The following is a 16,856-nucleotide window of genomic DNA, read 5'->3' on the forward strand; positions in this document are numbered from 1 at the left end:
CTATGGGATTGAACATTGAACTTTCAAAATATTCTACCGCCTAGTTTTTCATTTCATTTTATTAACAAAAGAAAACCTTTTTATTTAAGGTAGCCTTTTTTATTTTAGCGTGTCACGGAGTTAACGTTTTTTTATACGGATTGACTTTAAAAAGTATTAAAAAAAATCAATTTGAAATTAAGGCCGTGTGCGAATTGCGTTAAAATGTTGGTTAAAATATGACGTTTGGTTAAAATTTGACACTAGCATGGTGAATAAAATGGGTTAAAATTTACCCAGCTGCGGAGCAGGGTAAAATTTGACACTAGTGGTTAAAATTTGACGTTTCTCAAGATAGAAAGATCAAGATAGATTTGAAATTATTTTTGTTATAATGCGTTGATATTTTAAGAAATGTTAAAAGTATTAATACATAGTACTTCCTCAAATTAATATTCATCTTGAAATAATAATTTGAAATAATTGTTTGTTTGTTTTTTATTTTTTATATTTCTATTTTGTTGGCAGCTATAGAAGTACGAATTAGTGTTAGAAAACTGAATTAATAAATTTCTTTTTGATCATAATGAAATGGGAATTTATCGATAAAATAAAAAAAAAGTATGTGAAATTGAGAATTTCTTACATTTTCATACTAGAATATTTAACTTGATATATTTTCAACTGGGTTTTGTTAAAAAAAATAGTTAATTGAACATAAGAAAAACCATTTTTGAGGGTAATTTTGTTTTATCTTGAGGGAATTTTATTCAAAGTAGTACCAAGAAAAAAAACCCATTTAATACATTTTAACCCAATTCGCAAACGTCAAATTTTAATCGTGGTAGAAATTTTAACCAACATTTTAACGCAATTCGCACACGGCCTAAAAAACAAAAATATTTATTGCAAATAAAATAAAATACTCGACTGGGGTCGCACGTACTTGCTCTTGCAGTCTAAAGCACTTTTATACTTGTAGATTTTAAGAGCTTGCTCTATATAAACTAAAAAAATATTGATATTGGGGAGGAGCCGACATTTAGGGCAAACTTTTGTTAAATTAAAAAAAAATTTTTATTTGACTTTTTTGAAAAAAAAATAAAAATGCTATTTTATTCCAATCGCTTAAATTATGCCGTTTTCGAAATATTTGTTTTAAATTGAAAAATTTGAATGATAGGTACACTTTCTAAGCGAGATATAAAAAACAAAAAAAAAATCAACTTTCAGAATTCCATAAAAATCATCTGTACTAAATTTGAAGAAAATCCGTCCACCCGTTAATGCTGTGGAAATGCGAACAGATGGATGCACAGACGCACAGAAAGACTGACGGAATTGCGAGAACCACTTTTTCGGAGTTCTCTATCATCGTAATGTTGGGTTTGATTAAAACCTCAATTTTTTTCGACACGAAACCAATACTTGCCCTATAGAGCAAATAAAATAAAATGCACGACTGGGTCGCACGTACTTGCTCTTGTAGTTTACGGTATCTTTATCTTAAATATCTATTGATTCCATTCAAAATTATCAACCAAACTCCAAGCGGAATAAGAAGTAACATTACATCCATCGTTGATGGCATTCAAAACAGCTTGAATGTGACTCTGAAAAGTCAAAAATTGAATTTTTATTTAACTTTCGATATATATTCTATTTGTATATTTTACCTTATAATACTTAAGACGTTTATCATCATTAAGTTCACCAGAATCTGACCAACCATTTTCTGTGATCTTGACTTCAACATTGTCATATTCATCTCGAATATATCTATTTTTTGTGAAAGAAATAAGAACACATGAAAACATTTCTTACCGTAAATTTTTCTATTAATTTACTTCAAAAGATATTCCAATCCTTCGGGAATACAATAAAGCCAATCTGACTTTGCTCTAGGCCAATTGTTATCAGGCTTACTCTGATAATTGTAATCTCTTTCTGTTGAAGGGTTTTCACCCTCTGGTTCAGTAGCAGGCTTAATAAATCTCGAAGTGTAATAGTTGAGACCCATAAAGTCAGATGATCCTCTTATTACTTTTGTCCAATATTCACCAAGCCTTGGAAGACGAGATCTTACTCTTCCTTCTTCAAAGCTACTCTTTTCAATATCTTTTAATACGATTGGAGGAAAATCACCATATTTACTAAAAATTGGGTGAGCTAACAATCCCAACTAAAAATATTCAAATTGATCAATATTTAAGGCTTTGTTTGGCTTATTTGGAAGAAACTTACATTGTAATGCATTGCACGAGCGATATCATTTTTATTATTAGTTTTAGAAAAGACAAACTGACTATCCAAAGTGATACCAATTTTTCCTTTTTGTTCTTTAGCAAATTTCTCTTGATACAAACGATAAGTTGCACCGTGGGCCTTAAGCAAATTTGTATAACAAATATAATCACCAACACCAGGAGCTCCAACCATTGGTGGTGATCTCGTACTGCCATAACCTGATTTGCAAATTTGATGGGGTTCATTCAATGTTATCCATGTTTTAACCTTTAACAGGAAAACAGATAATTTTTATTTTTCAGAAGACCAAACAATGTTTATCTTACCCTATCACCGAATAATTTGAATAGTTCCTCAGCATAATCTGAGAATTGTTCAACTATTAGCTCATTAGAGAAGCCACCAAACTTTTGTATTCCAACAGGCATGTCCCAGTGGAACATAGTGACCATTGGCTCAATACCATTTACCAAAAGCTTATTGATAACACTGTTGTAGTAATCGATTCCTTTTTGATTTTTCGAATGGACATAGCCATCTGGAAAGATTCGTGTCCATGCAATAGAAAAACGATAATGTTTTACCTTTAAGAAAATAAAATAAATATTCGTTTAGTTAAAGAATTACTATTTCATATATATCCTTGATTCTATCAGGATTTATTTTTACGATCATATCGAAGTTTTTGATGCATTGCCTGAAGATAAGCTTATTTTTCTTTCTTTAACAAGAGGCATTTTCATAAATGTCTTTATGACAAGTTCAAGATGTCAAGTACCCTCTTAATCAAAAACAGGTTGCAATTAGGTTTATGGCAGTATTAGAAATCTTCCATTGATAAACTTTATTTGTTATCGAAATCAAAGATAACATTATGTTTTAATCCAAGAGGGCAAGGTGTTTATATTTACCACTCACAAAGAATCTATTAATTAACTATTCGATAACAGTAAAATGAGGTTTAATTGGGGAAATTGAATATTAACAGGAAATGTGATAAATTTAAATTGTGTTGATGTCAGTTATCGGAGTTTCAACTAATTGAATATTATTCAATTTAGGATATTTGTTGTTGATACCTAATAATTGATTGAAAATTTGATTAATTTTTACTCAAACTAAGGGCAGGCAAGTTATGGTTTTATGTCAAAGGAAGTTTTTGGTAAAATCTGTAAATTCTGCCCTCTTTGTACGTATTGCTAGCGATGAAATATGTTGATTTTTTTTTAATTATTCAATTTCTTTGGGATATCGTTCCAAGAATTTCTATTTACCTTTTTATCCAATAAATCAAAAAAAAAAATCCAATAGTTTTCAAAAAAAAATTATAAAATTGTTTTCATTCTTTATCTTAACTTTATGATTGTATTTATGGCGTCATGCATATTATTATTTTTTTTTTTAACCTTTTTTTTTCAAGATAAAGATAACCTTTCTATCATAATGCATTATTAGTAACCAATTATTTAAATTAATAACTTTAAAAGAAATAGATAACCAATTTTATCATTTATGGTGCACTTAATGATTTTATTTATTTACTACTTGTTGTGTTCTAAAAAAAAATTAATAATTGGAAAAATTTATAGCACTATAGGAGCAGCCTTGTCTTTTAATTTAAATCACATTATTTAAATTGCAGCTAGAGCATTTACAAGCCACAAAAAATCGAAGGATATTATATCTTTCTTTATATTTAAAGATGGGTCACTGTGGCGTATGCGTACCATATTTTCAATTTTTAGTTTTTCAATTAAATAGATGGTTTTTCATGTTTGAAAGTACAAAATGATCTACAGTTGAAACTCGATTAGCCGGAAAAAAATTTAAATGACTTTTTTTCAAACTTTTTCGCAATAAAATATGAATTTATTTTTAAAAATATTTTGGCCATAGATATGATTAGTTAAATTCCGAAGAAGAAAAGGTAATATAATAGTTTTGAAAAAAAAAAATTAAAAATTACTCCAATTTCATTGGATTTTTCGATAAAAACTGAATTGAAATAATTGATTTAATCAAGGACTTTGGCAAACAAGAAAATTAAACTTTTGCTATTTTACTTTCAACAATAAGGGCTATTGAATGAAGAAAAAATAACTTTATATTAAAATTTTGAACTAAAAAAAAAAAATTAAAAAAGTTCTTCGAAAATAAAATACTTTTTAATTTTTTTCATAAATTGTATAATACATATTGACATTTTTTGTATAATTTCAAATAATAATAAATGTTGCCTAAGAAATTTGAAAAATAAATGCATTTTATGTTACGAAAAAGTTTTAAAAGATCATGCTAAATTTTTTCAATAATTTTTTTTTTTTTTTCAAAAATCTGAGTTTAATTACCATTTTTTCAAAAGCCCTTTCCTGAATTTACTTAATTTTAATTTTAAAAATATGAAAAAGCTTCTAGCTTTTTAAAAATGTATATTTAAATATTGTAGGTGTTGCCGTTGTGTTCAAATATTTTTTTTTGTGTTTGAAGTCAATTTGTGAGAAAATTTTTTGATCACAAAAATCTTCAATTAAATTTAAAAAATCAAAACGGCAACAGCGGCAAATTTTAATCTAAAGACTTCAATCTTTAAAGTATTTTTAATTACCAACGTTTGAAAAAAAGATCATCAAAATCAGAGCTGTTCGGCCGGGTTCCCTAATATTGTCATTTTTTGAGCTTTAGTTACTCTTTATTTATACTTTAGTTATTGTCATTTTTTAAGCTTTAGTTACTCTACTATGTATTTAAGTTTTTATAAAAAGAAAAATTAAAGAAAAAAAAAGAAAACACACATAAGAAAACAAACACAACACATATCCCCTGATTTCGATTTTGCGTGTGCTGAATTGAAGTGAGGGAACTTATTTGGTCCTGTTCTCATGTTACTGATAGTAGAATTTATTACGGATAACAGAGTTTAAATAAATAAATTCTGCCTTATTGTCGAGAAAAAATGTCAAACATTTTCACGGATAATAGAGCGTCCTGGTTAATCGAATCCCGGATAATCGGAAACCATTTTTTTTTGTTGTTTTCATTTTCGGTTAAGCTTAAACTTTTTGATCGCTGGGAATAGGTGGTTTTTGTTTTGCAAAGCTATTCCTTGACAAGTAGGTAATATCCTACTTTTGAAGTAAAACAAAAATATTTTAACGATAAATACATATGTAGGCATGTAGGGGTTTCATAAACTTTTTTCTTGGTTTCTGAATTACTTCGAAATGACCGATTTTAGAACAAAAAAAAAAAAAGTTTATGAAAAAAGGGTTTGAGATAGGTATGTACCTACATATATTAAAAATTTCAAATATTTTTTTTTTATCATATGAAAGTCGAAACCGTTTAAAAAGATATTTTTGTTAACCCTTTCGGACCCACCGTTACTCTCATGTAACATATTTTTAAAAATTCGTAAAATATATTCCATTAACTATTTTTTTAGGTTTCGATGGCTTAATTGAAAGATAATAATGGCTAGTTACTGGATTATTACAAAAAGTTAGTCAAATATCATACCTTTAATTTTTGTTTATCGAAAAAGGGACTGAAATTCACATTTTTTCTTTTTTTTTCGACCAACAATAAAGTTTTAGTAATTTATATTACTATAACATAACACTTAGATAACAGTAAGGACATTTAGACTTACCCCTAATTCCTTCAATGCTTTCAAATCCAAATCGAAAAGCCGATACGATTCTACTGCTGAGTCACCATTTGTCCGATCCTTGATCCTATCAGGATTATTATGCGTATATTCATCCCAAATTGATACACCTTTACCATCTGCATTCCAACCACCTTCAATCTGGTAAGCCGATGTTGCAACACCAAAATTAAAATCTTTTGGAAATATCAAATTTCCTTTTGCTACAATTGTACAATTGGTAGCTTCAACTAAACTTTCAGACCTAAACAGTCCAATAACAACGAAAAGAACTAATGACCACATGTTTTTGATATAATTAAACTTGAAGACAGAATTTTTTGGTATTTATATCAAATTCGAATTTGTGATGGATAAACACCATAATCGAATAAAATAAGTTTATAATTGTTGTTCTTCTATTTTTGGATCAATACAAAAAATTCAATAAAGATATAAACAAAATTTTACAAAAATGCCCTATTATAGCTAATATAAATAGAATAAGAAGTTGCTATTGCAATAAAGTTTATGACAAATTCTTGAAGAAGGCAAAATAAATTGTTGTTGAGAATAAAGATACTAATGTTATGCCCCATTTTGTTTTTAATTGAATAATTTATGAAATTATGTTTTAACGATGTTTATACCGACTCTTCTTGTAAACAGAATCTTTTTTATTATATTTTTGTTTGTGGGAAAAATTTTGTTATTTTCTGAAATCAAGATTAAAGTTCAAGTTTTTTTTTGAGTGGTACCTAGTATCTTTATTCTAACCTTAAATAGAAAATTATTCTGTTATAAAATTCTTTTGGCCTTATATTCGTAAATAAAATGCAATCCAATAAGTTATACATTTTTCTACATATACATTGTGCTTTGTGAACTGTGCGTAACTTATGGACTTAAAATAAAATAAAATAAAATGCACGACTGGGGTCGCAGTCGCACGTACTTGCTCTTGTAGTTCAAAGCACTTTTATGTAATTTGCTTGTAGATTTAAAGAGCTGGCTCAATATAAATTTAAAAAAATCATGTGCAATTCACACGTGGTTGAACTGAAACCTAAAAAATCATTAAAAAAAAAATCGAAGAAATACAACTTTTTTTATATGACAACCTACAATAAATTTTATACCATCTGAAAGCTTATTGTTTCAGCTCAAAATATTTATATCGACCATGTCTATACAACATCTACAAAAAGAGCTAGAATTTTTTTAACCCAATTAGTTTTTATAAAAAAATCAAAACAATCAATCTCTTTTCTCTTCTAACGCCATTAAATCCATTTTTTAAAAGACAACCTATAATAAATTTTATATCATTATTATTTCACCTTTTATATGACGCTTTAATCATATTTCTACCATGCCTACAAAAAAAGTAAGAATTTTTTAAAGCCAACCATGTCGAAATTTCAAACTGAGATTACGGTACTTCCTCTACTGCTCTACTGCTGGCTGTTCATCGGCAACAAATCTTGAGATATTGTTTTGAGATATTTTTCAAGCTTTTTCAATTAAAGATTATATAACTTGTAGAGCACGTACTGTTATGTGTGATATATTAAATGAAAGGTAATATTATCAGCATGCGTATTAAAATTAAATAAATTTGTTATGTGCTCTAGATCAAAAGATATAACGTGTTTAGAAAAAATTCAAAAAATTGATATTGGGGAAGAGTCGACATTTAGGGCAAAATTTTGTTAAATGAAAAAAAAAAATTTGTTTTAACTTTTTTTTGGAAAAAATAAAAATGCAATTTTATTGCAATCGCTTACAACCAAAATCGTTAGAGTCGTTTTCGAGATATTTGGTTTAAATTGAAAAATTTGTATGGGAGATACACTTTCTAAGCGAGATATAAAAACAAAAAAACAACTTTCAGAATTCCATATAAATCATCTGTTCCAAATTTGAAGAAAATCCGTCCACCCGTTTAGGCTGTGGAAATGTGTACAGATTGACGCACAGACGCACGGACGGACGGACGGAATTACGAGACCTTTTGAATGTTAACATGGCTGGGTTCAGCGAACTTGTTTTTAGAGCTAAAATTACTTTATTTTTAAATTCTTTTTAAACGGTAAATCGTATACGAAAAAATAAAAATAAAAAAAAATAATTATTCGTTTTTCAGAGAAAAAAAAACAACATCTTAAATGTTGGCAGCATACGTTGCCTACTAAGGATTTTCGAAAAAAAAACTGTTTTTAATCAAAAGATGAAATTTTTTAAAAATGTTGATTTTTTTTATAGATTTGGAATGTTTAAATTTTTAGGATTTCAATGTTTTAGGATATGGAAAATTTGAAAATTTATTCCTGGGTGTATTCTAAAAAAAAAAAAATTGTGGCCCTTGAGGACTGACGCGGTAAAGCTATTGCATTGCATATTTTATCAACTAATGCAATTACATTTTTTCATTTACTTTTTATTTATGAAGTATTTTTTTTCTTTGATATTAATTCAAGTTTTTCTTTGAGATAAATTCAAGTTACAATTAATATCAAAGAAAAAAAAAGTGGTCGACTGTAAAATCGATTAACGGATTATCATAATTTATTAAAATTGATTAATTTAAAAATTAGCATTTATCATTATGTCAATTTTTACTTGCGATATAGGTACTACAGGGCAAGTTTAGGATTCGTAAAAAAAATCGAACTCGAGATAACAATTTTACATGACATTACGATGATGGAGAATGCCAAAAAAGTGGGTCCGGCAATTCTGTCTGTCTGTCTGTCTGTCTGTCTGTCTGTCTGTCCGTCTGTCTCTATCTGGAGCTGCAGCCTAAACGAGTGAAGTGATTTTCTTCAAACTTGGTAGTTAGCAGTTTTTGGTGATTCCCTAGAGGGGAAATTGAAATTTTTTTTTTATGACCAAAACTAACGGTACCTGCCATATAACGGAAATAGAAAAGTTAATTTTTTTCAAAAACGGCTCTAACGATTTTGATTAAAATTTTTGTGTGTAATACTACACATAAGGGCCAACTTTTTAAATAAAAAAAATATTTTTTGTACCGTTATTAACGGTACCTGTCATAGAACGGTTTTTTTCGTTTCTGAATATCTCGTACAAAATTAACCCGATTTAAATGAAAATTTTTATACAAAAGTGTGTAAGTAGAGATAATATTAAAATTTTAGAAAATTTTCAAAAAACTCATTTTTGGTTTTTTAAAAAATATTTCAACATTTTTTTTTGAAAAATCAATTTTTTGAAAACGGATCAATGAAAAATTTTGAAATTTAGTTTTTATGTGTAAATTAATTATTTCTTCAAAATGGCATACCAACTTTTTTTTTGAAAAATGTTAAAAAAATTTTATATATAAAAAATTATTTTTTTAAAAAACGGCTCCTACAATTTTCAAAATTTTTTTTCTAAAAATACGAGAAATAAAATGGCATATTTGTTTTTTTTTTTTTAAGATATTTTTAAACGGAGTTTTATTAATTATAAAAACAGATTTAATTTTTTTATACTACACCGAAAAAAAAATTTGATAATAACAGCTATCAAATTAACATTTTTCAGTGACAAAAGTCGTCCAACAATTAAAATATCAATTTTGATATTTTATCATATCATTTTGACATTTTTTAATTTCAGGTGGGACAGTGAAAATTTCACTTTGACAATTAAAATATCATTTTGACATTTTTTTAAGTTAAAGTGGATAGTGAAAATTTCATTTTGACAATAAAAATATCAATGTTGACTAGATTTTACGTTTTAGTTTATTATAATGAAACCTATTTCTTTCCTTTTCATTTTTATTATTTTTATTATTTTAAGAATTTTCTTTCTTTTTTCGAAACATTACTGAAAGGGAATATTCTTTACAAATTAATGGTGATATTATTTTTTCTATTATAGGTGATATAATTGTTTTGTTATTTTCTCCCAAACTATGTGAAGTAAAATCTTAGTGCCGATCAAATTTTCCCAGTAAATCATACATTTTACTTCGAAAAAACACAAAGCGCCTTTAAATTAGTACACATTAAGAATTTTTTTATTTAATATTTTTCAATAATTTGGAATGAGAAATTAATATGAAAAAATGATAATAAAATATCAAAAAAAATTTCCAAAATGTGACATTTAAATATCATCCTGATAATAAAAATGTTGTTTTAACATTTTAAATATCATAAAACACATTTTATAGAGCATTTTTGGCTGATATTTAAAAAATGTTAATTTGATATTTAAAAAATGTTAAATTGATATTGTTTTTTTTTTTTCGGTGTACTTATGAAATTTCTTCAAAATATCGAATTTTAAATTTCTTGAATAAAAAGCTTTAACATTATAGTTACTTTAAGCATAAGAGCAAGTACGTGCGACCCCAGTCGTGCAATTTATTTTATATGCAAAAGTATAAACAAATTATACCTTCAATAATGTCGTTTTCGATTGGCTCTCCGGAATCGTCCGGAATCATTCAGAAGCCTTCTGAAACCATTTTATTAACATGAAAATGACAGCTAGAACGATTCTGAGAAGAAGAATTCTCTTCTCGATTTCAAATCAGAATCCACTCAAGAAATACTAATACATGAATTTTCAAATGTCAAAAATAAACTCAATCAGTGTTTTTTTTTTTTTAATTCAAGAATTAATTGTTTTTTGAAATTGAAATTAATAAAAAAAATAAAAAAATATGTGCATTAAAGCGTTGGAACTATTTATTATCATTATCTTCTTCGTCGTCGTCCTCATAATTATAATTTTTCAACTTTAATACCATGTCATTCGTTTGCCAGAAAAAAAATTAATTCAAATGTTTGACATTTAAAATTTTACACAAACGCAAAAAAAAACAGAATTGAGTGGAAGTGCTTCAAACCGTTTTATTGTATTTCAGAACGAGTGAATCCTCGAGTGAAACCAATCGAAAACGACATAAGCCTTATACTTTTTCTAAAGAATTAACTAAAGCCTATATGTTTTGTAAAAAGTATAAAAATGATTTCTTGAAATCACACATTTTTCATGAAAAAATCGAAAGAAAAAATTAACTTTGTCAATTCTTACATGACAAGTTGTAGAAAATTGTATAACATTTGAAAGCTTATTAGGTATTTTAGCTTTTAATATTTACCACAATCATGTTTGTACCATATCTAGAAAAATAGTTGGAATTTTTTCAATGCAATTAATTTTCATAAAAAAAAATAAAAAAAAAAGATTTGGTCAATTTTTTTAGTTGATAGCTTATAATCTTCTTCTTCTTCCTTTTTTCTCGGCGCTGTTATGATCTCGATGTCGAGGGGATCATAACTATCCCACGTTACTGATTCACACTAGTGATCCGCTTGTGGGGTTCGCCGGGTTGACCTCAGAAATCGGCGGCAAGCCTCCCGGTTTCGTATTGTTCCATTTCTAAGGCCAACTGAATGCTGGTGTTTTTGCATTTGCTTGTACCAGGAGTTTTTAGGCCTGCCTTTCTTTTTATTTAGTTGATAGCTTATAATAAATTTTATATAATTTCATTATTTTTTTAGCTTGAATTTCGTTCTTTAAGGGTAAAGAAAATGGGGAAAGCAAAAAAAATGGAAATTTTCACCATTTTTCCGATTGGAATTTCAGGAACTTTTCAGTTGGGAGTTTTTTTTTCAGAATAGGCCTGATTATGACCATTACAACTAAACTTCAACTTTTTGAATCGTTATACCTAAGAAACGGTGGGTCTTAGGAAAAAAAGTGTCATGACACTTTTTATAGACAATAATCTGGTCTACAATTTTTGCATTGAAAATTTTTTGATAAGACTTACCGTTTTGCTGAAAATCTTGAAAAACCAGTTTTTGTGACCTTTGACTCCAAGTAAATTTTTTTCCAGGTCTCAGATCGATGAGGACTTTTTAGATTTAATTTATGATGGTATTTCCAAAAATCCTACCAATTTTCAGCATGCTGGGAATTAATGTAACCTCGGATGTCTAAATTGACCGGACCAATATCAAGGAAAACGTTTCGTTTAAATCATTTAAGTCGGTTACAAAATAGTCAGAAATCAAAAAACGGTTCTGCTGTTAAAAAATATTTTTTTTTAAACAAAATCGTGAGAGCTGTTTTTTAGCTTTTATTTTAAATGAAGTGAAATTGTGAAGCCTTAAATTTTAATAAATTCTTGAAAGCTCTTAAAAGAAGATGGTTTCTTTATTCGTATTGTTCATTATTAAAAAAAAAAAAACTTTTTCTGATGTAGCTTCACAACCTAACAAAAATAAGCTGAAACTGGGTAATTGACGAAAGTTTTTAAGACTATTGCTTTTATTTGAAAAATTAAGGAAACTTTTTTTTCCCAACCACTGTGATGCAGAGTATTTAAAATATTAAATAAAAAAAGCAGAGAATGTACAAATACGGGACAAAAACGGGAAAGATTGCAAAATACGGGACACTTATACGTGCCGGGTTTTTTAAAATAAAAACCCGGGGAAAGCTATAGAAATACGGGACAGTCCCGGTTAAACCGGGACGGATGGTCACCGTAACTATACATATGTATAAATTAGGAGTCATTGGCGCCATTATACCTATCTCAACAAAGACAAAAAATCCCAAAGACATTGTCCGCCTAACTGTATCTACACCTATCCACTACACAAATGACATCAATTAAAATAAACTTTTAATTATTATATTTTTTTTTTGTTTTTTTTGGAAAATAACCATAATTTTAATAGCATATTGTTATTGTTCCAATTAATCTGCAAAGTTTGACACCAAAGGTTAGCATGAGCACATTACGCGATTAAAAACCACGCGCTTCTCCCGCCATTGATGTTTTTGAATATTATTCATAAAATGCGTATCTCTTCGAAATATGACAATGTTATTCACATAGGTATTTTCTTTTCGATTCATGAGAGACTATATAAGACTGTTTCATTGGGACTTTCAATCACAGTCAATAAATATTATTTCAAAAATAAACAACATAAGAGTTCAACATGAATACAATATATTCAATATTCGTAATTGGATTGCTATTAATATGTTCGAATTTTATTTCGAACATAGAATCCTGTAATTATCGTTCGAAAGGAAGTTTACATTTTCCAAGTAACTTTAGTTTTGGTGTTTCAACTTCGGCATATCAAATTGAAGGCGGTTGGAATGCAGATGGAAAGGGTGTATCAATTTGGGATGATTTTACGCATAATAATCCTGATTTGGTTAGAGATGGATCTGATGGTGATGTGGCTATCAATTCTTATAATCGATTTGATGATGATTTGGATATACTCGATGATTTAAAGGTGAGTAAAGTGTACAATAACAACTGCCTTTTCTCCTTTGCGATTCAAACGCCATCTTTCACCTGATGTGTACTTCTCGGTTCATCTAATTTCGCACCTGCCCATTTGAATAGTTTAAAAGCTTTAGTTCATGAGACTCTTTTCCGCCAATTTGAAAATGGTACTTGTATGATACGAGTAGAAAAAACTTACGAATTTCCTAGCTGTCAACTTTGTTTACCTAAAAAGAATTTTTTTTGCAACAAATCGTGTTTTCAAGCAATCTTTTGAAAATTATGTATTTGCATGCGTTTATGACTCACAAACTTTTGTAGACTCACAAATTCTCATGTTTTAATTTTTTGAGATCGGGGAAAATTATTTCGCAAGCACTTCCACAAAAAAATACTTTTACCTTGCAGTTATAACTTCGAAATTTTCATTTTGCCAAATTTGTTTCAAACTTTTATGAGTTGAAAATTGTGAAAAAAGTTGATCCAAAAGAATAAAGTTGCGAAGTAGTTTGTGGCAAAACTTTGCAAAGCTATCAATTTGATTGGTTTCGTACTTTTCCATTTCGCTTTTTTATACTTAATGTTAATTGCCAAAAAGAAATCATTTTGCAAAATGAAAGTATGGCAAAGTGTCACATGAAAAATACTTAATGTTAATTGCCAAAAAGAATTAAGAAAAAATGTATAAGCAAAACAATCAAGCTGCAAAAAAAAAGTTTTCGCAAAGTTAAAAATTAGCAAAAATACATAAACCGTCAAATGCCCCTACCAAACTTTGTTGAATGCAGCAATTTATTTCAACACTCATCGTTCCCATGTTACCATATTCTTGTTTGATAGGGAAATTTATTCAAAAGATAATATTTCTACAGTATCACAAAAGAAAATTATATATCACGCAGTTCTTATTTCGCAAATTTTCATTTCATCATTGGTTTAATTTGCAAATTAAATATTTCGAAGGTTTTTGAATAAACAACAATTTTTTCAATTTTTCAATTTTGCTCTTTTTTGGCAAAGATACATGTTGTAAAATACCCATTCGCAATTTTTCGCAAAGTGTTATTTATCTTAAAATTCTTCATTTTAATTTTTATTTTAAAAAGCAAAAATAAAAACGATTTGCGAATTAATTGAAAATAGAAAATGCGAAATAATTATTTGGTTAAGTGGCAACGTAAAGAAATAAAAATGCGAAAAACGATTGCAAGTTGCAGAAAAAATATTACGAAGTACCTAATTTTGGCAAAGGGTCGCAAAGTTAATAATTCACTAAATTATTTCGCTCTTTTCCATTGCAATTTTCTTTAACCTAATGTTGATTGGCAAAAAGACACTTTTCATAATTACAACTCGCAATGTTTTCTTCATTTTGTAAAATGCGAAATGGAGAAAGCAAAAGTCGTGACGTTGTGAAGCAAAATTATCTTAGTTGCAAATTGCGAAATACATTTATACAAATCAAACAAATTGTTGTTTCGCGCTATTAAATTTTACTAAATGCTAATTCGCAAAGTCGCTTTGTAAAATGACAGTCCGCAATGTTTGTTTTTTTAATTTTGCAAAGTGTTATTTAGCTTTAAAATTGCTTTGGCATGCAATATATTCATAACAATAAATTTCGCATGAATTAATGAAAACCAAAATAACAACATGTGAATAAATTTAAATTCCTCTTCAAAATTGCGAATTGAAAAATGCAAAACAATAATTTGGTTAAAAAACAGCGTAATAAGTTTATGCAAAACAACAAGTTGCAAACCATGTTATAAAACATTTCGCAAAATAATAAAAAGCAAAATAACGATATGCGAACAAATTGAAATAATTGCGAAATGGACAATGTACAAAAATAATTTGAGTAGACAATAGTGGTTAGGGGAATTTCGCATCCGTTGCATTTTTTGGGTTAAGACTTTCAATTTAAAGGACTCTTTTCAGCAATATCAGTTCTATTTCAAAATTTACTAATCATCAATTAAATTCTTCTTTTTCAGGTTGGTCACTATCGCTTCTCAATATCATGGACAAGAATTTTTCCAGATGGCGAAACAAAACACCGAAATCAAGCTGGAATTGATTATTACAACCAAGTCATTGATAAACTACTTGCTAAAGGCATAAAACCTTTGGTTACACTTTTCCACTTCGATTTGCCATTGGAAATACAGAAAAAAGGAGGTTTCATCAGTTCTTTGAGTATTGAATATTTTGTTCAATATGCTGCAGAAATGTTTAAACTTTTTGGTGATCGTGTAAAAGATTGGATAACTTTTAACGAACCTTGGTTTATGTGCAAACGTGCTTATGGTGATGGAGTTTATCCTCCCCTAATCAATGCTTCAGGGGTAGCTGATTATCTTTGTATTGACAGTATTCTTAAAGCACATGGTGCAACTTATCGTGTTTACAAATCACATTTCAAGCATCAAAATGGACAAGTTGGTATTTCACTCAATAGTCCTTATTTCATTATTGGAGATTCTTCGGATAAGGATATTTTAGAACGTGCAATGCAATTCAATGTAAGTTTTGATTAAGACATAAGAGTCCTTCTGAGGAGTTAATAATAATGATTGATCTCTTTTTTAGATGGGTTATCTTGCACATCCAATATTCAGTAAAGCCGGTGGATATCCTGAAATAATGGTCAAAGATATTGGAAGAAATAGCCTTGAAGAAGGCAGAATTATGTCACGTTTGCCGAGCTTAGAAGGAGAATGGAAAGATATTATTCGAGGTTCAGCTGATTTCTTGGGACTAAATTATTATTCATCGGCTCATATAAGACGTGCTTCGCAGCCACAAGGCAAAAATCCATCATTTGAACGAGATGCAAACTATGAATCTTATTCAAAATTCAAAACAACAGGACAAAGTTGTGATCCAGCTGGTCTTGAGGGTTTATTAAAGTAAGTTCTTTGCAAATTCATTTTCAAGATTTTTTATCTAACAATTTTTTTTCTTTAAAAATAGATGGATTAGTAAAGAATATAATAATGTTCCAGTTTTAATCACAGAAAATGGCTATCGTGATATGGGAGAACTTGAAGATAATAATCGTCAAAGTTTTCTTAAAACTCATTTACAAGCTGCATTGAATGCTGCGAATGATGGTTGTAATGTTATTGGATATACACATTGGAGTTTGGTTGATAATTTTGAATGGTTATTTGGATATACGTTAAAATATGGACTTTATAGTGTTAATATGACAAGTCCAACAAAAGATCGTGTTGCTAAAAATTCAGCAAAATATTATAAAAAAGTTATTAGTTCGAGAATTTTACAAATGGAATATATTATGTAAAAAAAAAAAATAGTAGAAGTTTAAGTAGTTGTTGATGGAGTTATTTAAAAGTATTATTATTTAAAATAGATTGTAAAATATAGATTTAAGTAGTTTAAGTAGCAAATAATTTAATAGAGTATAAGCAATAAAAAAAATAAATTATTTAAAATTATAATTTTTGATGACTTTCAATCATATTTACATATAACTAGTGATGGGAACTATCGAATGATTTGAACTATCGAATAGTTCATTCATTCATTCATTCATTTATTCATTCGAATAAAAACTATCGAATAAACTATCGGATAAAAACTATCGAAAAAACTATCAAATAAAAAGAAACTATTCGAATAAAAAAAAACTATCGTTTAAAAAAAACTATTCGAATGAAAAAACTATCGAAC

The 16,856-nt window shown here is 28.1% G+C and overlaps 2 protein-coding genes across 2 annotated transcripts; one reads left to right on the plus strand and one right to left on the minus strand.

The window, feature by feature from the left end:
* Nucleotides 1-1,493: 1,493 nt before the first annotated feature.
* On the minus strand, nt 1,494-6,178 carry LOC129909626 (myrosinase 1-like). Its single transcript, XM_055986697.1, has 6 exons — nt 5,876-6,178; nt 2,553-2,810; nt 2,224-2,493; nt 1,827-2,161; nt 1,656-1,758; nt 1,494-1,592 (listed from the first exon to the last, which is right to left on the minus strand). Exons 1-6 carry the CDS (start codon nt 6,176-6,178, stop codon nt 1,494-1,496), a joined length of 1,368 nt encoding a protein of 455 aa, XP_055842672.1.
* A 6,677-nt stretch (nt 6,179-12,855) lies between these two features.
* LOC129909627 (myrosinase 1-like) lies at nt 12,856-16,467 on the plus strand. Its single transcript, XM_055986699.1, has 4 exons — nt 12,856-13,164; nt 15,155-15,682; nt 15,750-16,069; nt 16,134-16,467. The coding sequence occupies exons 1-4, from the start codon at nt 12,856-12,858 to the stop codon at nt 16,465-16,467; spliced, it is 1,491 nt and encodes a 496-aa protein (XP_055842674.1).
* The last annotated feature ends 389 nt before the right edge of the window (nt 16,468-16,856 follow it).

The sequence above is a fragment of the Episyrphus balteatus genome, chromosome 2 (assembly GCF_945859705.1).
Source record: "Episyrphus balteatus chromosome 2, idEpiBalt1.1, whole genome shotgun sequence".
Taxonomy (NCBI): Eukaryota; Metazoa; Arthropoda; class Insecta; order Diptera; family Syrphidae; genus Episyrphus; species Episyrphus balteatus.